The 24971-nt window shown below is 40.2% G+C and overlaps 1 protein-coding gene across 1 annotated transcript in view; it reads left to right on the forward strand.

Moving 5' to 3' along the window:
* Positions 1–7104: 7104 nt before the first annotated feature.
* LOC136886730 (peptidoglycan-recognition protein SB1) overlaps positions 7105–24971 on the forward strand; it is a 46844-nt gene continuing 28977 nt past the window's right edge. The window contains exon 1 of the mRNA XM_067159535.2: positions 7105–7226. Within this exon, the coding sequence (XP_067015636.2) occupies positions 7160–7226 (67 nt within the window). The 5' untranslated portion in view covers positions 7105–7159. The remainder of the gene's footprint in view (positions 7227–24971) is intronic.

A 24971-nucleotide genomic window follows, 5' to 3' on the forward strand; every position in this document is an offset into this window, starting at 1 on the left:
GGCAATTGTGATGCGGATTACGGCACAAATTATACTCACTGTACGCGAAAAATAAACAACAATGAGTGATAAATGGCATCTCGATATTTAACATATCAGAAAAGAAAGGTAGATTTGAATTTATGGCCGAAACGTAAATACGTAATAAATCAATCATAACAGCGCATATAAGTAAAACTTCACACATTTAATATTCTAATCAAGTAAAATTCTAGCGAGGAACTTAGAAGAGGCAATATTAAAACAATAAAGTGTACAGTACCGGTACTTTACCCAATCAGAATTTGATTAAGGACGAACGCCTTCCAAGTAAGCGCTTCTTCGATTTCCCAGGTGTTCTTACCAATCCTTGGTGCAGTCGTTCGTTGCGCACGGTATTAATGCTCCACTCCGAAACACAAGTGAACTCGGATGTCAGCTTCGCAAATCCTTAGCTAAAGTCGGGTATTTCTTACAAAATTTATGAAACACATTCAATGCAATTGCCTTCTCGCCACTTTTCAAAGGTTTTCCTTTGCGATGCTTAACGAACTCAACTCGGTGATCCACATTGCACAAGAACCAGTCATGTCTCACTCACTCACGCACTGTACTGCTTGCTTCACAAGCTCACAGCTTAACAAAGCATGAGCGAATGCGTCCCTTGTGCTCTTCAATTTGAAATGCTTGTTTATGTTAAATAACATTGAATATCAATAGTTTTTTTGTATATTTCTCTGACTTAAATTATTTGAGGAATTATATTTCGGACATTTTGCATCTAGGATCGCATTAGCCATGATGTGGCTAACGAACTAGTTTCATGTCTCCGCGTAGGTGTCCCGCGGCAGCACTAACCAATAAACGTTAACCCAAGCACGTGGTTATGTTTACATCACTACTCGTTCTCTGGGTGAAATCTGTATATGAATTCTGGACCGCGCAGAATTAAAATTTCAAGATGACAAACATTGTTTTATGTGTAATGTGATCAACGAGAAACAGAGGTCAGTTCTATTATTTGGGAGTATTTCACAGGTCTGAGAGCGAGTAATATTAAGGAATATCAATTATCTGAGCCGTAATCTGGTTATCATGAGTGCATCTGATATTAATTTTGGTAAATTACAAAGACATTGTGTGTAACAAGAGCTCTGATTGGCTGAGTATTTGAATATTCAGGGAATCACCTAGCCATAACGGCGTCTGATTAGTTACTTAAGTGCCCCACCTGTGGGGAACGTTTTTCTTATTGTGTGTGCTAGCATGAAGTAAGCATCGCTCCGTACTCCTCTATCAATGTGTTGTCAGGAAGTAAGCATCAGTGCCCTAGTACAATGTGCGCGGGACGCGTAAATGCTGCCACGTGGGCAGGAGTCTAACGTTGTAAGGTCGTACCTACCAAGACAGTGAATTTCTTTCTTGCGAACAGTGTTACGAAAACTGGGTGCAGTTATAATTCGCCAAGTGCGCAATGTTGCAAGTTCTTGTTTTGAAGGAACATACGATAATATTAGCCGCAGACTGGTAATCGAGTGATAGACGCTCATCCGTGGATTATTTTCGGGCCGGTCGCGTTTCGCGAGAGACTATTCGTATCGAACCGCGAGCCGCTCCTAGTGAATGTGTTTTAAACTCTTAATATTTACTATATATTGTGAACATGTGGTTGGTGTCATTTTATTCATGTTGGCCTGTAATTACAGCTGACAGAGGGTTTGTTCGGTGCAACGTGCACGGAGAGCGGTGAAGAAAGACTGACCAGAATCTTGTGTGTTGCTGTTATACAGGAACTAACTTCAAGAAGATCGCATCGACTATAGAAGAAAGAAGAGTGGATCCATGTATTGAAACTATGTCGTCCATGGAGTAGATCCCCATAGTAGCGGGAATGTAACCTGTTACAGATGTCCTGGGAGTTGCCAAGATAAGACGCATGTTTTTGGTTTAAATGGCATGTTTTATGAGTTACGATTAATACTAGTGAGGCTTAGATGAGGGATTTTCTTTAGTGTAATTTTCGCCTGATGGCATGTGGTCATGATTCAGCCCATCATCCAAGGAGCAATTGATCCAATGAGAACCAGCGATGGCATTATGATGGAGTAGAAGCAGTAGGGAATGATACCCTACGCTGAAGGAGAGATGACGGCCAAAGGATGTGTAGAAAAAACTTTTAGGATGTAAAAACTCACGTAGATGTTTTAGAGGGAACGTTTATTTTGTAAATATTAGACACTAGGATTTTGTTATTATACAGATTTGGAAAACCGCAGTTTACGGTACAGTACATGATAGAAATTTGTAAAGAAAGGTAAACTGAGTGGTTTCGTTTCATTTCATTTCATCTTGTGTTATGACGGGTGGTTTAGTTTAAATGCATGGGGACCACTTGAGATAAATTATACATGTAAATACAGGGAAGTAAATATTTAAATGTTATGGGAGTCGAGGGAGAAAGTCAGAGACGTACTTGGGACGGAATATAATGTCAAGCCGTAGAGAATGTTGATTGTAATGCATGCATACAAGGTAGTACACATGAGTGAATTTGTGTTAGTATGAAAGAGTCGATTTATATATAGAAGTGATTATTATGTGATTATTATTTCAGAGTCAACGTTGCTTAGAGAAAATTAGTAATGCATTGTATCATGGCTTAATAATATAGTTCGTTTATTAATCACGGATAGGAAATGTAACTATTGTGCAGTTGACAAAGGCAGGTTATTTCAAGAATTACCGTATGCAGTTGATATGAGATGGAAATTAGTATCATTGTGAGTGGTGAGCGTGGTTGAAGTTAGCATGATGACTGGAAAATGCATAGAGTATTTTTGTTAGTTAAATCAACGTCATCTTTAATTAGGCAATGTTATTGAGAGTGCGCATTTAATAATTAAAATAATAAGATAGGGATTTTCAGAGAGGCCATTGAGGTAAGATGGTATGAGAATGTTGACAAGCCTTGGGACCACATTTGTGCTTTTACGGAGCGTCGTTCTCCAGGTGTGTATTTGAATTCCCGTCCCGGGAGATGTGTGATATTGGTAATCGCTGTCAGCTGATTGTATATGCCAGCTGGACCGCGAAAGTATTTATACGGATCCCAAGGAGTGTCAGATTTGCAGAGGCCTATGTAATGATAATATTAGCACCGCACTACTCACGAGTATGAATTATCGAGTTCCATAACCGAGTATTTTAGACCAGGAAACAACTGCAATAACGTTAGATTGAAGCAGGTTTGTTTAGTTTCTGTCATAATTATCAGTTTTATCGGCATGAATAGAGATCTGCTTAATGTTTAATGAGAGTGTACGTGAGAGTGTATTTGCGATAACGGAGTGGATTTATATTCTGAAGGGTCTGTGTGTGTTGATTTGTTTCAAATTGTGTTGTGATTCATTGCTTTGTGAATAATTGTGTGTGGTAAATGAAATCCACGTGAGGGTTAAAATTCATGTTTATTTGATGTTGCGTGTGTAGTTGATAAGATAACGATTCACTCAGGATGTGCAGTATTGTAGATTAGGTTAAATTGTAGTGTTCTCCTAAAATATCTGCGCGAGGTGGATAGGGACTCATCGATGATAGGCAGATCGTGATTAGAAATAAGCGAATCCTTCGGCTAACTGATCAAATATTCGACGGTTAATTATGTTCGAAGTTTTGAGTGCACATATATACTGAATTCCAGACATTTGGGAGATGAATATGAGTGCAATTCTCTTCGTGTTTATGTCATGAGTTTTGGTCATAATTATAGTATGTTGTCAAATTAATTGCTTTGATTTTCTTTTGAATAAATTAGATTATATTTACGAAATGTTGCCATTATTTTAGCATAGCTCCAACCTTATTCGTGTCTGTCAGTGGAAGTATATGTTCCCCTAAATCTCAGCCTAAGCCAATTAGTTAGACGTTCGCGAGAGGGCATGAACCGGTCACCCCCGAGATACTGAGCAAAAAAAAAAAGGTCGGAGCAAAACCAGATTTTGGTGGCATATGGGGATAATACTTACAGTGTTCCCCATGAAGTACTATCACACCATTACAACAGTAATTAAAAATGAGAGGACTTTTATTCTTGGTGAGACTTACAACCAGACTTTTCATTCCGTTAACACCATGTTCATGTCACAATATTGTCTAGGTTCACTGTAGTCGCTCACAATTCTGTAACTCATCAGTGGCTTGCATAATATCGTAATAATGACGATAATGCTAATAATCCTCGGTTATTTTGATTGTAAACACTGCATTTTGAAAAATTACAAATATTTTTATCTCAGGTGTTTCTGAACCTATTATCATTATAAACTATGAGCCTCCGTGGCTCAGACGCCAGCGCGCAGGCCTGTCACCGCTGGGTTCCGCAATTCAAATCCCGGTCACTCCATGTGAGATTTGTGTTGGACAAAGCGGAGAAGGGGCAGGGTTTTCTAAGGATACTCCGGTTTTCTCTGTCAGCTTTCATTCCAGCTACACTCTCCACTGTCATTTAATTCCATATGTCAGTCAATAATCATTGCCCCAGAGGAGTGCGATATCATTCCATTCCTGACCCGGTCGAATGACTGGAAACAGCGAAGGATTTTCATTTTATTATTATCATTATAATTTTCTTCCTCGAGCTTTAAGTTCACGCATTACCTGTTTTAAACTGGCTTTTCTTGATGTCCTTTGAGTTTCGCCTTAAGCGTGTTATGCTCCAGAATATATTCACACGCAATCCGCACTTTTTACAAGTCTCTATACACCTCCGTGAAGCAGGATCTTTTGGTTTATTTCCTAGAAAGTAGGTACAGCAATGATCTTGCTTGTCAAACTCATTTGGTCGTAGGCTATGATTTTCATAATGTCCGTACTGAAAGACTATTACAATTCGAGTAGAGAAAAGAAATGGTTCCACCTATTCAGTACACTGTTATTAATAATGTAAATGCTCCAAACGTTATAGTACTAGGTTCGACCCCCATCGAGGTCGTCTTCAGCCATGAGAACCATAAAATTGACTACATACAATGAATATAATAAATGGATGTTAAAAGTAGAGTTCTGTTCTAAAAACGTGAAGATTAAAACACACAATCTTGGTTAAGACACATCATCCAGTTGAGAAGTTTTGTCAATGTTCCGTTCTAGAAACATGATATAGGCGGGCGGAACTTGTCCTCGGACACTCCCGGCATTAAAAGCCGTAATCCATTTCATACCACAAGTCTAGAATTTTTCTCATGATTTTGCGTTCCGTTTTCTTGACGCAAGTGCGATGAACAGAGATAACTTCTCTCACCATGGGTAACTAATACAAGTATCGAGCTCGAATTATTATTAGACCTATTATTATTATTATTTTAAGATTATTATTATTATTATTATTACTTGTATGTATGGCTATGAAGAGATATACATACATTTAGTAATAGTATTATTACTATTATTTACGTAGCCGAATGATCGTATTGTGTGTGAGGTTATGTCATGAAAGTATTAGTAATATTATTATGTACGTAGTCGAATAATCGTATTGTGTGTGAGGTTATGTCATGAAAAATGTGCTGTACATAGACATTTATATCGGTTCAATTAATGTAAGAACCTGTACACAATGCATTCTTACCTGTATATATAATTTATAATCAATAATTGTGAAACACACTGTAACTTCCAGAATGATAATAGGCACTAAAACTATGCAGAATATTCTGTACATTATAATCTATGTATTAGGCACTCTAGAATTTTGAAGAAGATTTTATTTGCAACATATCTTTCTGGAAGCCTGGCCAGGATATATGTAAGGAGACGATCTTGACGGTGACAGGGAGTTATTGGTTGGAGAATTATTGTTTAGTAGAGTTATGGTGTAGCAAGAATATTTATCTCGTGTAACATGCAATAGTTGCAGTCTCCATATTGAAGTGACAGTCCGTTATTGTTAAAATGGCGGCTTGTGATGTTAGTGTTTTGTTTGTGACAGCAGTGATTAAGGTTATGTGTGTGTTTAATTTGTAAATAGATGTGAATAAAATAATTGTACCAACTGACAGCATCTCGTATGCGCCTTTGTGAATACGCTATTCTCAATGTTTTCAATGTCTACTTTCCTGTTCAAAATAGCGTTTCTGATCTGTAAAGGCATTCTGGTTTAAGGACGGTATTGTAATGTCTAAGTTTTTTATTGTAGATATTTTGGGTTAGTCGATATGCAGTTTCCATCTTTTGGCACATAATTTCACTGGCTTTTGTTTCGATTCCATTTTCCTGAATTGTTTCACCAAAATATTTAAATTTTGATACTCGTTTAATTTTGCCATCTTTGTCTCCATTCATTTAGGTGCTTGATTGTTGCAGGTCATGTGTACTGTCTTTTAAAGAGATTTCTGAAGGCCGGCTTTTCCCGCAGTTTCTTTCAAGAGTTCAATCTATTATTATTATTATTATTATTTATTATTATTATTATTATTATTATTATTATTATTATTATTTGATGACACGCATTAATTTTGTATTCACTCCATTCTGAATTAAAGATAAAGTGGGCAATGCACAAATTCATTATTTTGGGTACCGGTGAATATATATTTTCTTTCATATATTTGGATCATTTTCTCGCTCATTTCAAGTTATTTGTTTAGGATTTTATAGGTCATCAACATCAAAATAATAATAATAATAATAATAATAATAATAATAATAATAATAATAATAATAATGTTGATGTTGTTGTTGATGATGATGATGATGATGATCCATATCTGGCAGCAATTTCTATAGCTGAAACCTTCTCTTTTTGTCAATATCGCTGTGAAAGACAGATATAAAAGGGACTTTTTAAAAATATGTAGACTATGAACACTGCACTAAAATCTTCCACTCAGCAACACATTATCTAGCCACCGGTATCCTTAGGTAGTACAATCAGACAGGTGCCGAAGATATCAGTAGAACATCGTATTGGTGAGAAATTCCCCCGCCTTTATATCTCTCGGGAACGATGTCCTTTCTGCATGTCACATAACTAACAGCTGATAATGTGAACGAGGGAGATAGACACTCGTTAAGTGACGTAGTGTGACGAACCAGAGGATAAAACTAAGGAGTAGTGCCATTTCTGAAGGCAGTGTCAAGGTGGTAGATAGTTGAGTGTGACCCTTAACACAATACCGCGGATATGGACAGCACCGCGCTAGTTACAGCTGCAGTCTTTACCATAGCAGCAGTCACCATGACAGTACAAGGTAAGGCTGCATCGGATTACGCTAGATACTGTGTGTCCCACTTAGGGTTACCATACGTCCTGAAAAAGCGGGATTGTCCTAAATTTGAGTATGTGTCCCGATGTTCTGACTGATTTTTTAAAAATCCCTAAATGTCCTGAATTTTAAAAAATCAGAACAAATAATTTTAAAATTTTCTCAAATGTTTTTAAAAGGGAATGTCTCATCTGTTACTTCAAAATCTATGCAAATAACATTGAATATTATATCATTTTCGAGTGATCTGTAAAGTAGGTATTTTACTTAAAGTACCATTTCTTATTACTTCTCTATTTGATTCTTAACATTAACATCATATCACAAAGCTGTCGTTTGGTAATGGATGGGGCAGTTCACATGAAATTACCCAAATACACTCGTTGGAATCACAGGCGTTGAATATATGCACGAGGGCAAGTGTTCCTGTGGAGTCGGTGCCTGCGGTTCGAACTTGTCGACGTTAGTGTCCTGAAATTCATCCTGAACCTTATGGCAACCCTAGTCCCACTCCCAGCGGGGCCGCGAGACACCACGCATGTTCCCAGCGGTATATTCATAACCTCCCACGTATTCTATTACCGATATGATAACATTTTTGCTTATTTATGCACCCAATAGCCTTTACCATGAGTACTGAAAGTGGTGTCCTTCAGCTGTTAAACATTTCTAGCATCTTCTAATGAAATTGCTGTTCACACGCATAAGTTCCTGCTGTGTAATTGTCCTAATTACTCTTGTTATGCTGCTTGAAGTTCATGTATGGTGTGAAGATTATTTCTGTAAATTGTATTTTTTAGGGTTTCCCACAAATAAAAGTAGCACAGAGTAAGATCGGGGGAGCGGGGAGGCTATAGACTCTTCGATATTACCCTATCATCAAAAACCGCCTCTATGTTGACTTTTAGAAAAAGTACCCTAAAAACTTGGATTATTTTTTAAATTTTATTATCTCGATATTAGCTGCACTAAGACGGTCCTGAAGATCCTTATTTTGCTGTTTTAAGTAACAATTTTCTAGTCTAATTAACTCCAATTCTGCAGTCACTTCAGCAATTTTCTCATTACAGAAACACTGATGTTTACTGTTGTCATCTAACTCCTTCCTTAAGATTGCATTATTAATATTTTCTGCTTCAACTGGCCCCTGCGGTTGTAAAATTTGCCGCATCTCCTTACGATTATTTCGCTTTTGTGCCCTTATTTAACGATCTTTACAGGACTGACTCGCTAAATCATTACTACTCAGTGGCAAATTTAAATGTGGTACTGCGTCAGGCCTTAAATCACGTCTAATTGGAAGGTTTAACAACTCGCCCTTCAAGTCCCTTATGTAGTCCGAGTTGTCGAAGTGTACAGAACACACATGAGCATTCTCAATTATAAACGAGTCAGCCCGTTTACAGGCATTAGTCCACTTTACCAGTGTTCTTTGGAAAACGATGAAATTTAATGTCTAAATCCTTCTGGTGTCTATCGTGGTTAGAGCAACCGGCGACAGGACAACACCATGGCACAGCACAGAAAAATTAAACGCTTACACTGTTGACAAGGTAAACACCATCACTAGACTAATGGCGCTCTGCTTCGTTTAGCGAACATGGGGACCGTGAGGCGTGGCTTGCTACTGCGCACCCAACTGATGACTCTTCCCGTCTAGTCTAATAATCGTGGGACACACTGTATTTTCAAGAGATCGAATGGGGCCGCAAGTTTTAACGTCAAAATTAGTACACTGGCAGCCAAGAGCTCGTCAGATCAAAATGCCTGCGCACGATAGCTGCGGTCACACAATTATTATTATTATTATTATTATTATTATTATTATTATTATTATTATTATTATTATTATTATTATTATCATCATCATTATTCCAAAGGCCCGGGTTCGATTCCCAGCCCTGCCACCCAAGGGTTTGAAAAGTGGAACGGGGTTCAACTCAGCCCTGGAAAGTCAACTAAGTAGAAGGGGGGGTTGGGGTTCGATTCCCACTTCAGTCACCCTCGAAATGGTTTTTCGTGGTTTCTCACTTCTCCTGTAGGCAAATGTCGGAATAGTACCTAAGTTAAGGCCACGGCCGCTTCCTTCATCTTCCTTGTCTTCTTCTTCTTCTTCTTCGTCGTCTTCTTTTATCACCGCTTTTCCCACAGCTGTGGGATCGCGGGTGCGAACTGCGTCGCACATGTGGATTTGGCCTTGTTTTTCGGCCGGATGCCCTTCCTGACGCAACCCTATATGGAGGGATGTAATCACTATTGCGTGTTTCTGTGGTGGTTGGTAGTGTAGTGTGATGTCTGAATATGAAGACGAATATGGGACGACACAAACAACCAGTCCCCCAGCCAGAAGAATTAATCAGAAGCGATTAAAAACCCCGACCCGGTCGGGACTCGAACCCGGGACCCTCTGAACTGAAGGCCAGTACGCTGACCATTCAGCCAACGCCTTCCTCTTCCTTGTCTATCCCTTCCAATCTTCTCAGCCCCAACAAGATCCCTGTTCAGCTTAGTAAGTGAGGCCGTCTGGGCGAGGTACTGGTCGTCCTCCCCAGTTGTATCCCCGACTCAAAAGTCTCACGCTCCAGGGCACTGCCCTTGAGACTGTAGAAGTGGGATCCGTCGCTGAGTCCGAGGGAAAAAACAACTCTGGACGGAAAACGGATTAAGAAAGAAAGATTATTATTATTATTATTATTATTATTATTATTATTATTATTATTATTATTATTATTATTATTATTAGTCGAGGAATCCTCTAATGGCCATCATATTAGATGCTCGCTCATAAGGCACACCATGCCTCTCTATGCTAATATCGGGCAGGACTAGCTCGATCCACTTGAAAATTCACAGGATCCTCTTTGGTAATGCAGACATCCAGTCGCAAAATGTACGCCAATGAGAATTTATGATGTCATAGCAGTCGTTTAGTAGGCAGTCGTTTACTTTCTTTTGAAGTTGGAGTTGGGCCGATGACCTCGATGTTAGGCCCCTTTAAACAACAAGTTGGAGTTGGCAAGGCGCTTCATGCGATTATGTCGAGAAAACACCTATTATCCGCACACTTTATCTCGGTGCATTTGTGTACGGGGGTGAGGAGTAAGGAGGGAGCTGTCCCGGTATCGATAGTGCTGCCTGGTGCTGCCAACTGAATGAAAATGAAATCTGAATTGAATCGAGAATATGATCGATCGATATGAAATTTCTAAACCGTTATCATCTTAAGCCAACAACTATGTCACATACACATTATATAACATTATAAAACATTTCTCGATGCGAATCTTGTTCCCAGCATGAATTCTATACTTTGGCTTTGTTGTGTAAACAACAACAGTACTAGTACGTAAAGTGTACGCCAGATGTCGCACAACGATGCTTAAGTGATTCATAGTTTGTGTTTCAAAGGTTGCCAGTACGTATCTCGATGATCGCCGAGGTCGACCGATTCAGCACTAGGGTGTAAATCAACGAGCTAGAATAACATAGAGGGGCTGTATACCTGACATCAGCGCTCCCTGCTTGAAGCAAGTTGATAAGGAGCAGCCATGTTAACGGTTGTCAAAACAAAGCGAATTGGCGCGAGAGCGTATGTTGAGGTGACAGGGAGATCGTGCTTGCCAATTTAATTCCCTAAGTTTTAAGAAGTGAAAAGATAGATTCTCGCTTTCAAGAATGCCAGCCGTAAGCTCAGCGTATGGTTGTACTAATCGGAGTAATAAAACCAAGGATATATCGTACTTTAAGTAAGTATTACTGAATGATAGCCGAGATTCCTTTTTGTAATTCCTGTTTGTAATTAAATCAATTTTATTGTTTACTTAGCGAAAGTACGGATAGCCACGGTAATTATTTGTCGAATTTTGTTTCAGATTTCGTTTAAAGAACAAGGAATTAACTGAACAATGCGTTGTGAGGGCGAAAAGAGATAAATTGTATCCCACTCAATTCAGTTGCTTATGCTCTGTATATTTCCAGCCCTATTTAATATTCATTCACATTTACAAATAAAGGAAATGGAACGCCCACCACCAAGAAAACGTAACCACAAACAATCACTTATTTCGTTCAAACGTACACCAAGTATGATAAATGGTGTAAATGCACCAAGATAAAGTGTGCGGATAATACACCAGCTTCTTATTAATATTATATCGATTTTGTGGTACTCGGTCTGACAGTTATGCACGTGGTTGTGGGATTCTCGCCATTTATACCTGCCACCATACGTTCTTGGAACTCAGTCCCAGGTGAAATTAGAAACATGCGCAATCCGAGGCTATTAAAAGGAAAAGTTTAATGTGGCACGGTACTTAAAACTGTGGAAAGTAGATCTGGCAGGTGAAACAAAACTAATATTAAGTTCTTAACTACCAATAGGGATACAACATTGTGGAGGTTGAGTAATTAATTTTAGTGATATTTAGAAATGTGACGGTTAACTAGACCGAGCAAGTGACTGCAGGGTATGGGTCATTTAGCTATCAGCTTGCATTTGGGAGATAGTGGGTTCGAGCCCCATTGTCGGTAGTCCTGAAGATGGTTTTCCGCGGTTTCCGATTTTACCACCAGGCAAATGCCGGGATTGTATCTTAATAAAGCCCACGGTCGTTCGCTTTCCTATCCCATCGTCGCTATATGACCTACCTCTGTCGGTGCGATGTAAGGCAAATAGTAAAATGATATATGTGTGTGTTTAACTAATTATAAATGTATTCTATTTATAATGTTCTATAAATTGTATAACGGTGTTTTGGCATAATAGCAGGTTTCATAGCCTGAGCCCCGCCATATAAGGAAAGTACCGAGCTGTGAGCTTGAATTCGGGAGATTGTGGGTTCGAACCCCAGTGTCGGCAACACTGAAAATGGTTTTTACACTAGGCAAACGCTGGGGCTGTACCTTAATTAAAGCCACGGTCACTTCCTTCCCATTCCAAGCCATTTTCTCTCCCATCGTCGCCGTAAGACCTATCTGCGTCAGTGCGATATAAAGCAAATTCAAAAGAAAATAAATAAATAAATAAATAAATAAATAAATAAATAAATAAATAAATAAATAAATAAATAAATAAATAAATAAATAAATACATGTGGTTATCATGGTATGCTAATACAGTTGTACTTTTTGGGAGAGGGGTGGTAAGCTTCTACTCACTAGCACAACTACCCCAGTTCTGAAAACGTTATTTGGCTTTGTTAGCTGGAATACAGCGGCATTAAGGACACTGTACCACCTGCACGTTTTAATCCCCTTCCTAATTTTTCATTTCCATGTACGTTATTTGTTGCCCGAAAGTTTTACATAGAGAGCTTCATGCGGGTTTACATAGCAGACAGGTAAATCAATAGCCTGCCCTTGAACTAATAGATGGCATACTGTAATGTGGGAGGAAGGGTGACCTTCATCTAATCTCACCCGGAAGTCAGCTGCAACTTGATTCTTATTGATTAGGTTACGAGCGGTTAAAAGCGATGAAAATGAAATTGCATATGGCTGTTAGTGCCGGGAGATCCCAGGACGGGTTCGGTTCGCCAGGTGCAGGTCTTTTGATTTGATACCCGTAGGCGATTTGCGCGTCGTGACGAGGATGAAATGATGATGAAGACAACACATACACCAAGCTCCCGTGCCAGGGAAATTAACCAATGATGGTTAAAATTCTCGACCCCGCCGGGAATCGAACCCGGGACCCCTGTGACTAAAGGCCAGCACACTAACCATTTAGCCACGGAGCCGGACGGTGGTGGTGATTATTGTTTTAAGAGGAAGTACAACTAGGCAACCATCCTCTATATAGTTGGGGACAAAACATGACGGCCTCAGTTCCTAGAAGCGAGCTGGAAGCCAGTAGTCAATCACACCCTGCACCCTGCTGAGTTAACGAGTTCTAAGTGATCCTTGTTCGCTTTGGAGAGGCTGCCAAACCACTTTCTTCCTCACCATCTGTAGCATTTACCGTTTCTTCGTGTAGAGTGCAGTAGCCGATTTGGCAACTCTGGCTGTAGTAGAGGTAGTAAATCCTGTAAGTCACTAATAGACACCGAGCTCCTGCAGGAAAGTAGTGGTGTGAGGCGAGGTCGTCATGATTTGTCCCCAACTATATAACACTAATCAGAGAGAAAAAATGGAAGGGGTCCGACACTTCAAAAAATGAAGATATCGGCCAAAGGAGACAAGGGCCACGAAGGGCGTGAAAATGAAAGACTCCCTAGCCTTCGCAAACCTAATAGCGTCGGGGTCGGAAAAGAACAAGAGTTGACCAAGTGAGGTCGGATAGGATAGATGAAAGTGAGGAGCCTGGTACAAGTAAGTGGAAGCATTGCCAGGACTCAGCTAAGTACCCCGTGGTCGCCAACCCACGCTCCAAAGTTCAGAGCCCTTGAGGCCCCTTTTAGTCGCCTCTTACGATAGGCAGGGGATACCGTGGGTGTTATTCTACCGCCCCCACCCACAGGGGGCCACGGAGCCGGACGCTGAAAGCGATGTTCGAATAGAAGGAAAGGAGGAAACCACAATTAAGGCCGTTGAATAGTAGATCTCGGATTTTGGGCAAAAACCTATACTGTTCCTGAAGAGAGAACTTAAAATGAAATTGTATTTATACGTTTCATGTACCGGTATTTATAAGGTTTAAAACGGTGGCCCTATAGAGCTTAAAAATGCCTAAATTGATGTTAGAACCTATCTAAGATGAAATTCTAAAAGAATTTAATTGTGTAAAGTCCACCTGTTCAATACACGTTTGCCATTTAATAAATAGTCTGTTTAAAAAGCTATATAGGACAAGTTTCGACATAGCCTAGAGGTCGCGATCAGCTAAACTTGTATGTCCCGCTGTGTAACACTGTTGAGCTATTGCTGTTTAGTCGTTCACTGTGTTTGACTCTGTGAATTACTGGATTGTTTTTGATATCGAACCAACGATGGCTAGGAGTCCTGTGTTCAAACCTAGCTGTCTGCACGGAGGGGTGACTGGACTTGTGAGTGTAAGTGAAAGGCCTGTCAATTAGGAATACTCCCTCCCGGGCAATACTAGCAAGAGGTTTTTTCATTATTATTATTATTATTATTATTATTATTATTATTATTATTATTATTATTATTTACAATTGGCTTTATGTCGCACCGACACAGATAACTCTTACGGCAACGAACGAGAGTAATTTACGATTATATTTAATATCCCGATTGACGGTTAAAATCTGAAACGTAGCGCTTCAAAGTAAGGAAAAATGTGTGCTAAATAATGAGACACCACATGCATACTCTGTTATAAGATGGCGCTGTGTTTACTCGCGCTCAGGGTTGCCACCTTTAGTACTTTAGTACTAGATCTAGTACTTCATGATCATTTTTAGTACGTTAGTTCTTTTTATGGAAATCTAGTACCTTTTACGGGGGTAGAGTATAAACTCTTCTACTGCAGCAAAAGAACAATAAAGAAATTGGTAAGGTGTTTCAGAGCCATGTTGAAGTTTGCGAACAGATTTTTAAGACGGTGGATTTCCGTGATGCTATTTTAAGAAATCTCTCCATGGCGAACCTGGAAAATTACTAATGAGATGGCAGTTTTATCAGTATAATCCCATTAGCAAATATATTTCCCTATTGTAATTACAGAAAGTGTTAATGAAATTAGATAGGAAATAGTGGTTAGCTAAGTCCACAGAAACTTAAAAGCTTTTCAGTATAGTGTGAAAATGGGAAACCACGGAAAACCATCTAGAGGGCTGCCGACAATGGGGTTCGAACCCACTATCTCCCGGTTGCAAGCTCACAGCTGCGCGCCTCTACAGGGCCAACTCGCCCGGTGTTTTTGAAATTAAAAATCCTGTAGGCGACTACATCCTTCCAAATTTGACGAATTTTGTGAAGGCAGCGTTCTGTTTACTACATTCTTCTGCTGTTACTACCAATAAGAACAAATTGAGAAACAAACTCCAATCCTGTATGTTGAATGGGCTCCTCCTGACAAAGGAGAAACTGAAACATTCGTCTGCCCATAATTTTCACATTTCGAAACAGTTTATTGTTTTGGCAATGTTTTCCAAGGATTAAGAGAAGAGCAAAATATGAAGATCAAAACCGGTAAGTTCTGTTCTAATTTAATAAATGTGTATTTTTATAAGTAAACTTCGCTTTCTATAACTTAATTCCTTTATGAATAACCCTATTCCATTGTAAATAAATGATTTAGTACTTTTTTCCATAATCTAGTACCTTTTTACGGGAAAATTTAGTACGAAAATATTTTTCCCGGTGGCAACCCTGCTCGCGCTCAGTCGGAGGTTAGCTGTCGTTGTGAATACATCATGGTCTGTATACCACGTTCCACTCAATAATTTGTATTACCCGCCTAATATTTATCTTTTATTTCTAACTAGCTGCACTTGACATATGCACTCCTCATATCGGTCCCCAGGTCACGAGAAACATTAGCGGCCATGCCTCTCTACCTGTCAGCGGCTTGTTGTAACGTACTCCCTTCCTTGCGCTCTGTGGCCCTTTGCACTTTCATATTCTTTTGCATTATTGATCTTGATTTGAGCTCTTCCTTCCCGTATGAAAGAAAATCAGGTACCGGGTTAATATTAAAAACTACTGACAGATGCAGAAGCCTTTAAAATGTTGCCGGAACGATCTCCTTCACAGTCTGTGGAATTAGTTACCTGCTCTTGGAATTAAACTTTTCACACGACTGCCACCGATATTTTCCTTATTTTTGGCTATATCGGTGAAAGTTATAGGACAAAAAATCCCCATGAGCTCTTTTAGTGCAAAACTAACCGTAAGAAATATATATCGAATTTTATAATTTAGGCCCCTTCTGAAGTACCCCCTCGTGGTGTAATTTTCTGAACAACTTATAGCTAAGATTATAAAAAACCTACCTACAACCTGTTTTCCAGTCAGTGACCGGGTCAGGGATGGAATGAATGAAGCCCCCATCTTGCGACGAGGATAGGAATTGTGCCGGCTGCCGAAGCCTGTCGCACTCCTCTGGGGCAAAGATTAATGACTGACAGATGAAATGATAGTGGAGAGTGTTGCTGGACTGAAAGATGACAGGGAAAACCAGAGTACCCGGAGAAAAACCCGTTCCCCCTCCGCTTTGTCCAGCACAAATATCACATGGAGTGACCGGGAGTTGAACCACGGAATCCAGCGGTGAGAGGCCGACGCGCTGCCGCCTGAGCCAAAGTGGTGGTGATGGTGGTAATTATTGTTTTAAGAGGAAGTACAACTAGGCAACCATCCTCTATATAACACTAATCAGAGAGAAAAAAAGGAAGGGATCCGACTCTTCGAAAAATGAAGATATCGGCCAAAGGAAGACAAGGCCACGAAGGGCGTGACAATGAAAGACTCCCTAGCCCTCGAAAACCTAATAGCGTCGGGGTCGGAAAAGAACAAGTGTTGACCAAGAGAGGTCGGATAGGATAGATGAAAGTGAGGAGCCCGACACAAGTAAGCGGAAGCAATGCCAGGACTCAGTTGAGGGCCCCGCGGTCGCCAACCCACGCTCCAAAGTTCAGAGCCCCTGAGGCCCCTTTTAGTCGCCTCTTACGACAGGCAGGGGATACCGTGGGTGTTATTCTACCACCCCCACCCACAGGCGGACCTGAGCCAAGGAGGCTTCCGTGACTAATATTATACTCAACCTTATTCTAAACCGAATACCAAGTATCATTTAAATCCGCACATCTCATTTCCCGTGATGCTGTAACAGACACAGACAATCATTAGACTGAATTCATCGAGCTCGATAGCTGCAGTCGCTTAAGTGCGGCCAGTATCCAGTATTCGGGAGATAGTAGGTTCGAACCCCACTATCGGCAGCCCTGAAGATGGTTTTCCGTGGTTTCCCATTTTCACACCAGGCGAATGCTGGGGCTGTACCTTAATTAGGGCCACGGCTGCTTCCTTCCCACTCCTAGCCCTTTCCTGTCCCATCGTCGCCATAAGACCTATCTCTGTCGGTGCGACGTAAAGCAACTAGCAAAAAAAAAAAAAAAAATAAATAAATAAAGACTGAATTCGACTTTCATTCAGTTCTGTCCTACCATTTTCTGATGGCTCGGCCCTGATACTGACCAGGCAAAACTGTTTGTTGTTTATTGTTTGTGCAACCCTTCTCTACGGGGTCAGGTATGAGGTGAGATGAATCTATTCTGGCGTGTTTTTATGACCGGATGCCCTGCCTGACGTCAACCTCATCAGAGGAGTTAATGAGATGAAATGAATGACGTGATGTATGATAGTAAGAAGGGAGTGGGTGAAACCCGGTGCCGGCACGTAGCCTACTCCTGTCGAATAGCACCAAGAGGTCTACTCAAGGCTTAACGTCCCCATCCGACGGACGAATCACCCTCAACAGCCTCATACGCCCTCACTCCATATGAGCACTGCGGAAAGGTTTGGAATTTAACCGAGGCTTTTGGCACGCAATCTAGTGATTAAAATTGTATACCACCACCTCCCCTACTCTGCCGGCCAACATTCTGATGGTGAGAACTTTTTCGATCAACGGGACTCGAACCGGCTAACCAGACTTCAACGTCTAAAGATCATGGCCACCAGGCGGGTTCCGGTACGGTAAAACTGTGTAAGACATAAATGATCGGAAATTTCATTTTCTATAACTTTTGTTATGCAGTGTTTATCGATAAGACCGCTAATGACAGTAGAGTAGAGTGGATACTAGAGCTACTAGCATCGTGTAAACGACCGGGATAGTAGCAAGTAGAGTAGAGTAGTTAGTAGGCAGTAGAGTAGAGTGGGTTTCCGCTGCGGTAAAGTAACTCTACCACTATCCTTCCCCCTCCACCGGAACCGAGCTCCGAGAGCTGGCGGAGAAGTCCGAGGACGCTCGATATTTCAGCTGCCGCGTCATTCGACTGCTGTATTTGCATGTGTGCAGACGGTGGTATTACGTTGAGCGTTTATTTGGCGGCAAAATGAAGTGGACGGAAGAAGAAACTTGCAAATTTGTGGAGCTCTACAGCGAAAAAGAATGTTTATGGAACATAAACAGCGTTACTTATAGAAATAAGAATATGAGACGGGCGGTGGAAGAGGACTTGATTGCGAAAATGGGTAAAGAGGGTTTTGTGTTAACGGAACTGAAACAGAAAATAAAAAAATTACGATGTACATACAATCAAGAACTTATGAAAATACGAAGATCCAAGAAGTCTGGAGGTGGTGCCGCAGACATCTACACTCGAAAATGCAACATAAAATATAAACAGGTGTCAGCTGGATTTTCACTTAATATGAATATTTCTCGTTTCAATGTTACACAGCGTGTTCATCATGTGTCTCGACATGTTTAAGTTAGGCAATACAATGGTGCAGGACTGTGTACATTAATCATATTAATAACATACATAGGGATCTGCTACATATCACTTGCCACTGCCGTTAATTTTCAGCAATAACAGTAATTTCCCCAACAAATTGAATAGTTTCCATATGTTGCTTGGAATATCCAAAATAATTATTGTTTACAGTACAGTGTCAGATCTAGAAGCTTAAGCTCTACACCTGGGCCGTACAAGGAACAAACAAAAAAAAGAATTAAATAGATCAATAATTGGGATATTTATGGCGAAGAAGCTACTGCAAATTAGGCCTACGCCAGCGTAATTTACAGTGTACATATGGCCGGTTACGTCTCAAAACTCACGTGCGAAAATTAGTAGCAAATGGTATCAAAACTCACGACTGCAAAACTAATAGCTAAATTAATATTCCAATGAGTCTCAAAATTCACGACTCCGGATAGCAGGTGCCTGCGATGACGGCAGGAGGGGTTAGGTGCGCGGTGACTCACTCACCAGGCCTCTCCTGAGGCCACGATACCATTAACATTAAATTTATATCAAAAGGAAAAATACGTTATATTACCTTTAAGACCACAGAAAAATGTTTTGATGATGATGATGATGATAATAATAATAATAATAATAATAATAATAATAATAATAATAATAATAATAATAATGTTGCATCCGGGAGATAGTAGGTTCGAATCCCACTGTCGGCAGCCCTGAAGATGGTTTTCCGTAGTTTCCCATTTTCATACCAGGCAAATGCTGGGGCTGTACCTTAATTAAGGCCACGGCCGCTTCCTTCCAACTCCTAGACCTTTCCTATTCCATCGTCGCCATAAGACCTATCTTTGTCGGTGCGACGTAAAGCCCCTAGCGAATAATAATAATACACCTCTGTGTCATTCACCGACCATTATTTCCCCCTGTGTGTTGGGGTGCCAGAGTAACATCCACAGTATCCTCTGCCTATCGTAAGAGGTGACTAAAAGGGGCCCCTGGGGTACTTACATTTTTTAGAAAAGGCCCTTGTCTTTCTTTGCCCGAAACCTTCATTTTCACGAAGTATGGGCCACCTTCCATTTTTTCCCTCTGATTAGTATTAATAGAGGATGGCTGCCCAGTTGCACTCCCTCTTAAAACAGTAATCACCACCACCACCTTTTCCTTCATTGTTTTCAACACTTATTGATTTTTAATGAACCTTTCCACATTTTCTTGGCTGGGGAAAGAACCACCATCATAAAATATCATCAACATCAGCGCTGTGGAGTCTTTTTTAAGTCATATAGCAACAGAACTTCAAAGATAGCGATTGGCTACTTCGCTATATTTAAGATAAAATTCTGACACATTTTAATTTCTGATTTTATAAATTTGGTGACCCAAGTAGTCAATACTACGAGTATATAACATTGCGTTTCGTGTAATCGCGTGGGGGCGTGATGTAATATATTAATCTATGCTAAGTAAGGCATCTGGGAGTGCGTGACTCAGTCATACGTGTGGAGCATGAGTTCATATTATTTTCGGAAAGCGTATCAGAGACCGTTCATCATACTCGCCCACCTTCTGAAGGGAACGGAGATAAGTAATTTAATCTCCCTGCGATGAGATTCATGACCAAATTCATCTCTAATGAAACTAAATGAGTGAATTAACAGTCGTAATATTTAATATCGGTAAAATAAAGTTTCTTATATAAGTAAATGCCGTCTTCTGGCTTCATAATAGAACTAAGCTCCGGTAATTACTACGAACTGAAAATTTATTTTAACTAGCAGCAGGCAATATACCTACTTTAATTTTATGTCGTCCGGCTGCATGGATGGATACATGGCCTGTGGTCCAATGGGTCCAGGGAGTCCCAGGTTCGACTCCTGGCCGGGATTTTCACTTTCATTTGTTAATTCCTATGGCTCGGGAACTGAGTGTTTGTGCCGTCTTGAGCATTGGACTTCATGGATTGCAAAAAAAAAGAGGCGTATTTCTATTTTTCATCTATTCACATAATTCAATTGATTATCCATCCGACAGACTTACACCGAAAAATTTATTCATGACGCAACCGATTATTCTACTCGTGAGTTTTGAGACTCGTGGGTTCTGAGACGACACACTGATGGCCAATGGGTATTCTTTCTATAACTTTTGAAATGAATTCTGTAAAATTTCATTCGGATAAGGTTTAGGTTGGCTGAAATACAAAAAAATGGAAATAGAAACATCACTACAGTCTAACTGGGGAAAGGAGTACCTCACCCCTTCACCGTGGAACAAAAACCTTCGCCAGAATTATGATCTATAATTAGACTGGAGCTCGTTCATATAGTTTTATATTAGAAATCACCACTACAGTATTCACAGACGAAGACTAGTAAAATCCTGAGGGGGTGATTACACTGTCGTTACTTTTTGTACAATAATGAATAAAGTCATAAAAATTCAATCGTTTGTGTTCCTGGATTAAAATACATGCTTGTACTGCCAGGGAACTGCTCCTTCATTAACAAAATGATTCCTGAGACGATCCCTCATGTTCTTGGCCAACTGCGTCGAGTTTGTCCCCCCATATTTCTCCAAATTGCCAAGTTCTCTCAGAATTAATGCCGATGCCCCGAGTGTATCTCTCCTACTAAGCAAGCCTCTTACCCATTCCCTTTTTTCCTCATTTACGTCTTCTTCTAACGCTTCACTAACCTCTAGCAGTAATATGTTTGTAAATGTCTTTAAACACTTCCTTACGATGTGCTTACGTCTTGACATGGTGCTACTATCGTACTCTACTCTACTGTATGACTCTACTCCCGTATGAACGATACGAGTGTCAACTCTACCAGACAGCGGTAGAGTAGAGTAACGTGGCTACTCTACTAACTACTCTACTCGCCTCGCTACTCTACCCGTGTAAACCAGCCCGTAGAGTTGACACTCGTATCGTTCATACGGGAGTAGAGTCATACAGTAGAGTAGAGTACGATAGTAGCACCATGTCAAGACGTAAGCACATCGTAAGGAAGTGTTTAAAGACATTTACAAACATATTACTGCTAGAGGTTAGTGAAGCGTTAGAAGAAGACGTAAATGAGGAAAAAAGGGAATGGGTAAGAGGCTTGCTTAGTAGGAGAGATACACTCGGGGCATCGGCATTAATTCTGAGAGAACTTGGCAATTTGGAGAAATATGGGGGGACAAACTCGACGCAGTTGGCCAAGAACATGAGGGATCGTCTCAGGAATCATTTTGTTAATGAAGGAGCAGTTCCCTGGCAGTACAAGCATGTATTTTAATCCAGGAACACAAACGATTGAATTTTTATGACTTTATTCATTATTGTACAAAAAGTAACGACAGTGTAATCACCCCCTCAGGATTTTACTAGTCTTCGTCTGTGAATACTGTAGTGGTGATTTCTAATATAAAACTATATGAACGAGCTCCAGTCTAATTATAGATCATAATTCTGGCGAAGGTTTTTGTTCCACGGTGAAGGGGTGAGGTACTCCTTTCCCCAGTTAGACTGTAGTGATGTTTCTATTTCCATTTTTTTGTATTTCAGCCAACCTAAACCTTATCCGAATGAAATTTTACAGAATTCATTTCAAAAGTTATAGAAAGAATACCCATTGGCCATCAGTGTGTCGTCTCAGAACCCACGAGTCTCAAAACTCACGAGTAGAATAATCGGTTGCGTCATGAATAAATTTTTCGGTGTAAGTCTGTCGGATGGATAATCAATTGAATTATGTGAATAGATGAAAAATAGAAATACGCCTCTTTTTTTTTTGCAATCCAAGAAGTCCAATGCTCAAGACGGCACAAACACTCAGTTCCCGAGCCATAGGAATTAACAAATGAAAGTGAAAATCCCGGCCAGGAGTCGAACCTGGGACTCCCTGGACCCATTGGACCACAGGCCATGTATCCATCCATGCAGCCGGACGACATAAAATTAAAGTAGGTATATTGCCTGCTGCTAGTTAAAATAAATTTTCAGTTCGTAGTAATTACCGGAGCTTAGTTCTATTATGAAGCCAGAAGACGGCATTTACTTATATAAGAAACTTTATTTTACCGATATTAAATATTACGACTGTTAATTCACTCATTTAGTTTCATTAGAGATGAATTTGGTCATGAATCTCATCGCAGGGAGATTAAATTACTTATCTCCGTTCCCTTCAGAAGGTGGGCGAGTATGATGAACGGTCTCTGATACGCTTTCCGAAAATAATATGAACTCATGCTCCACACGTATGACTGAGTCACGCACTCCCAGATGCCTTACTTAGCATAGATTAATATATTACATCACGCCCCCACGCGATTACACGAAACGCAATGTTATATACTCGTAGTATTGACTACTTGGGTCACCAAATTTATAAAATCAGAAATTAAAATGTGTCAGAATTTTATCTTAAATATAGCGAAGTAGCCAATCGCTATCTTTGAAGTTCTGTTGCTATATGACTTAAAAAAGACTCCACAGCGCTGATGTTGATGATATTTTATGATGGTGGTTCTTTCCCCAGCCAAGAAAATGTGGAAAGGTTCATTAAAAATCAATAAGTGTTGAAAACAATGAAGGAAAAGGTGGTGGTGGTGATTACTGTTTTAAGAGGGAGTGCAACTGGGCAGCCATCCTCTATTAATACTAATCAGAGGGAAAAAATGGAAGGTGGCCCATACTTCGTGAAAATGAAGGTTTCGGGCAAAGAAAGACAAGGGCCTTTTCTAAAAAATATAAGTACCCCAGGGGCCCCTTTTAGTCACCTCTTACGATAGGCAGAGGATACTGTGGATGTTACTCTGGCACCCCAACACACAGGGGGAAATAATGGTCGGTGAATGACACAGAGGTGTATTATTATTATTCGCTAGGGGCTTTACGTCGCACCGACAAAGATAGGTCTTATGGCGACGATGGAATAGGAAAGGTCTAGGAGTTGGAAGGAAGCGGCCGTGGCCTTAATTAAGGTACAGCCCCAGCATTTGCCTGGTATGAAAATGGGAAACTACGGAAAACCATCTTCAGGGCTGCCGACAGTGGGATTCGAACCTACTATCTCCCGGATGCAACATTATTATTATTATTATTATTATTATTATTATTATTATTATTATTATTATTATCATCATCATCAAAACATTTTTCTGTGGTCTTAAAGGTAATATAACGTATTTTTCCTTTTGATATAAATTTAATGTTAATGGTATCGTGGCCTCAGGAGAGGCCTGGTGAGTGAGTCACCGCGCACCTAACCCCTCCTGCCGTCATCGCAGGCACCTGCTATCCGGAGTCGTGAATTTTGAGACTCATTGGAATATTAATTTAGCTATTAGTTTTGCAGTCGTGAGTTTTGATACCATTTGCTACTAATTTTCGCACGTGAGTTTTGAGACGTAACCGGCCATATGTACACTGTAAATTACGCTGGCGTAGGCCTAATTTGCAGTAGCTTCTTCGCCATAAATATCCCAATTATTGATCTATTTAATTCTTTTTTTTGTTTGTTCCTTGTACGGCCCAGGTGTAGAGCTTAAGCTTCTAGATCTGACACTGTACTGTAAACAATAATTATTTTGGATATTCCAAGCAACATATGGAAACTATTCAATTTGTTGGGGAAATTACTGTTATTGCTGAAAATTAACGGCAGTGGCAAGTGATATGTAGCAGATCCCTATGTATGTTATTAATATGATTAATGTACACAGTCCTGCACCATTGTATTGCCTAACTTAAACATGTCGAGACACATGATGAACACGCTGTGTAACATTGAAACGAGAAATATTCATATTAAGTGAAAATCCAGCTGACACCTGTTTATATTTTATGTTGCATTTTCGAGTGTAGATGTCTGCGGCACCACCTCCAGACTTCTTGGATCTTCGTATTTTCATAAGTTCTTGATTGTATGTACATCGTAATTTTTTTATTTTCTGTTTCAGTTCCGTTAACACAAAACCCTCTTTACCCATTTTCGCAATCAAGTCCTCTTCCACCGCCCGTCTCATATTCTTATTTCTATAAGTAACGCTGTTTATGTTCCATAAACATTCTTTTTCGCTGTAGAGCTCCACAAATTTGCAAGTTTCTTCTTCCGTCCACTTCATTTTGCCGCCAAATAAACGCTCAACGTAATACCACCGTCTGCACACATGCAAATACAGCAGTCGAATGACGCGGCAGCTGAAATATCGAGCGTCCTCGGACTTCTCCGCCAGCTCTCGGAGCTCGGTTCCGGTGGAGGGGGAAGGATAGTGGTAGAGTTACTTTACCGCAGCGGAAACCCACTCTACTCTACTGCCTACTAACTACTCTACTCTACTTGCTACTATCCCGGTCGTTTACACGATGCTAGTAGCTCTACTATCCACTCTACTC

The sequence above is a fragment of the Anabrus simplex genome, chromosome X (assembly GCF_040414725.1).
Source record: "Anabrus simplex isolate iqAnaSimp1 chromosome X, ASM4041472v1, whole genome shotgun sequence".
NCBI lineage: Eukaryota > Metazoa > Arthropoda > Insecta > Orthoptera > Tettigoniidae > Anabrus > Anabrus simplex.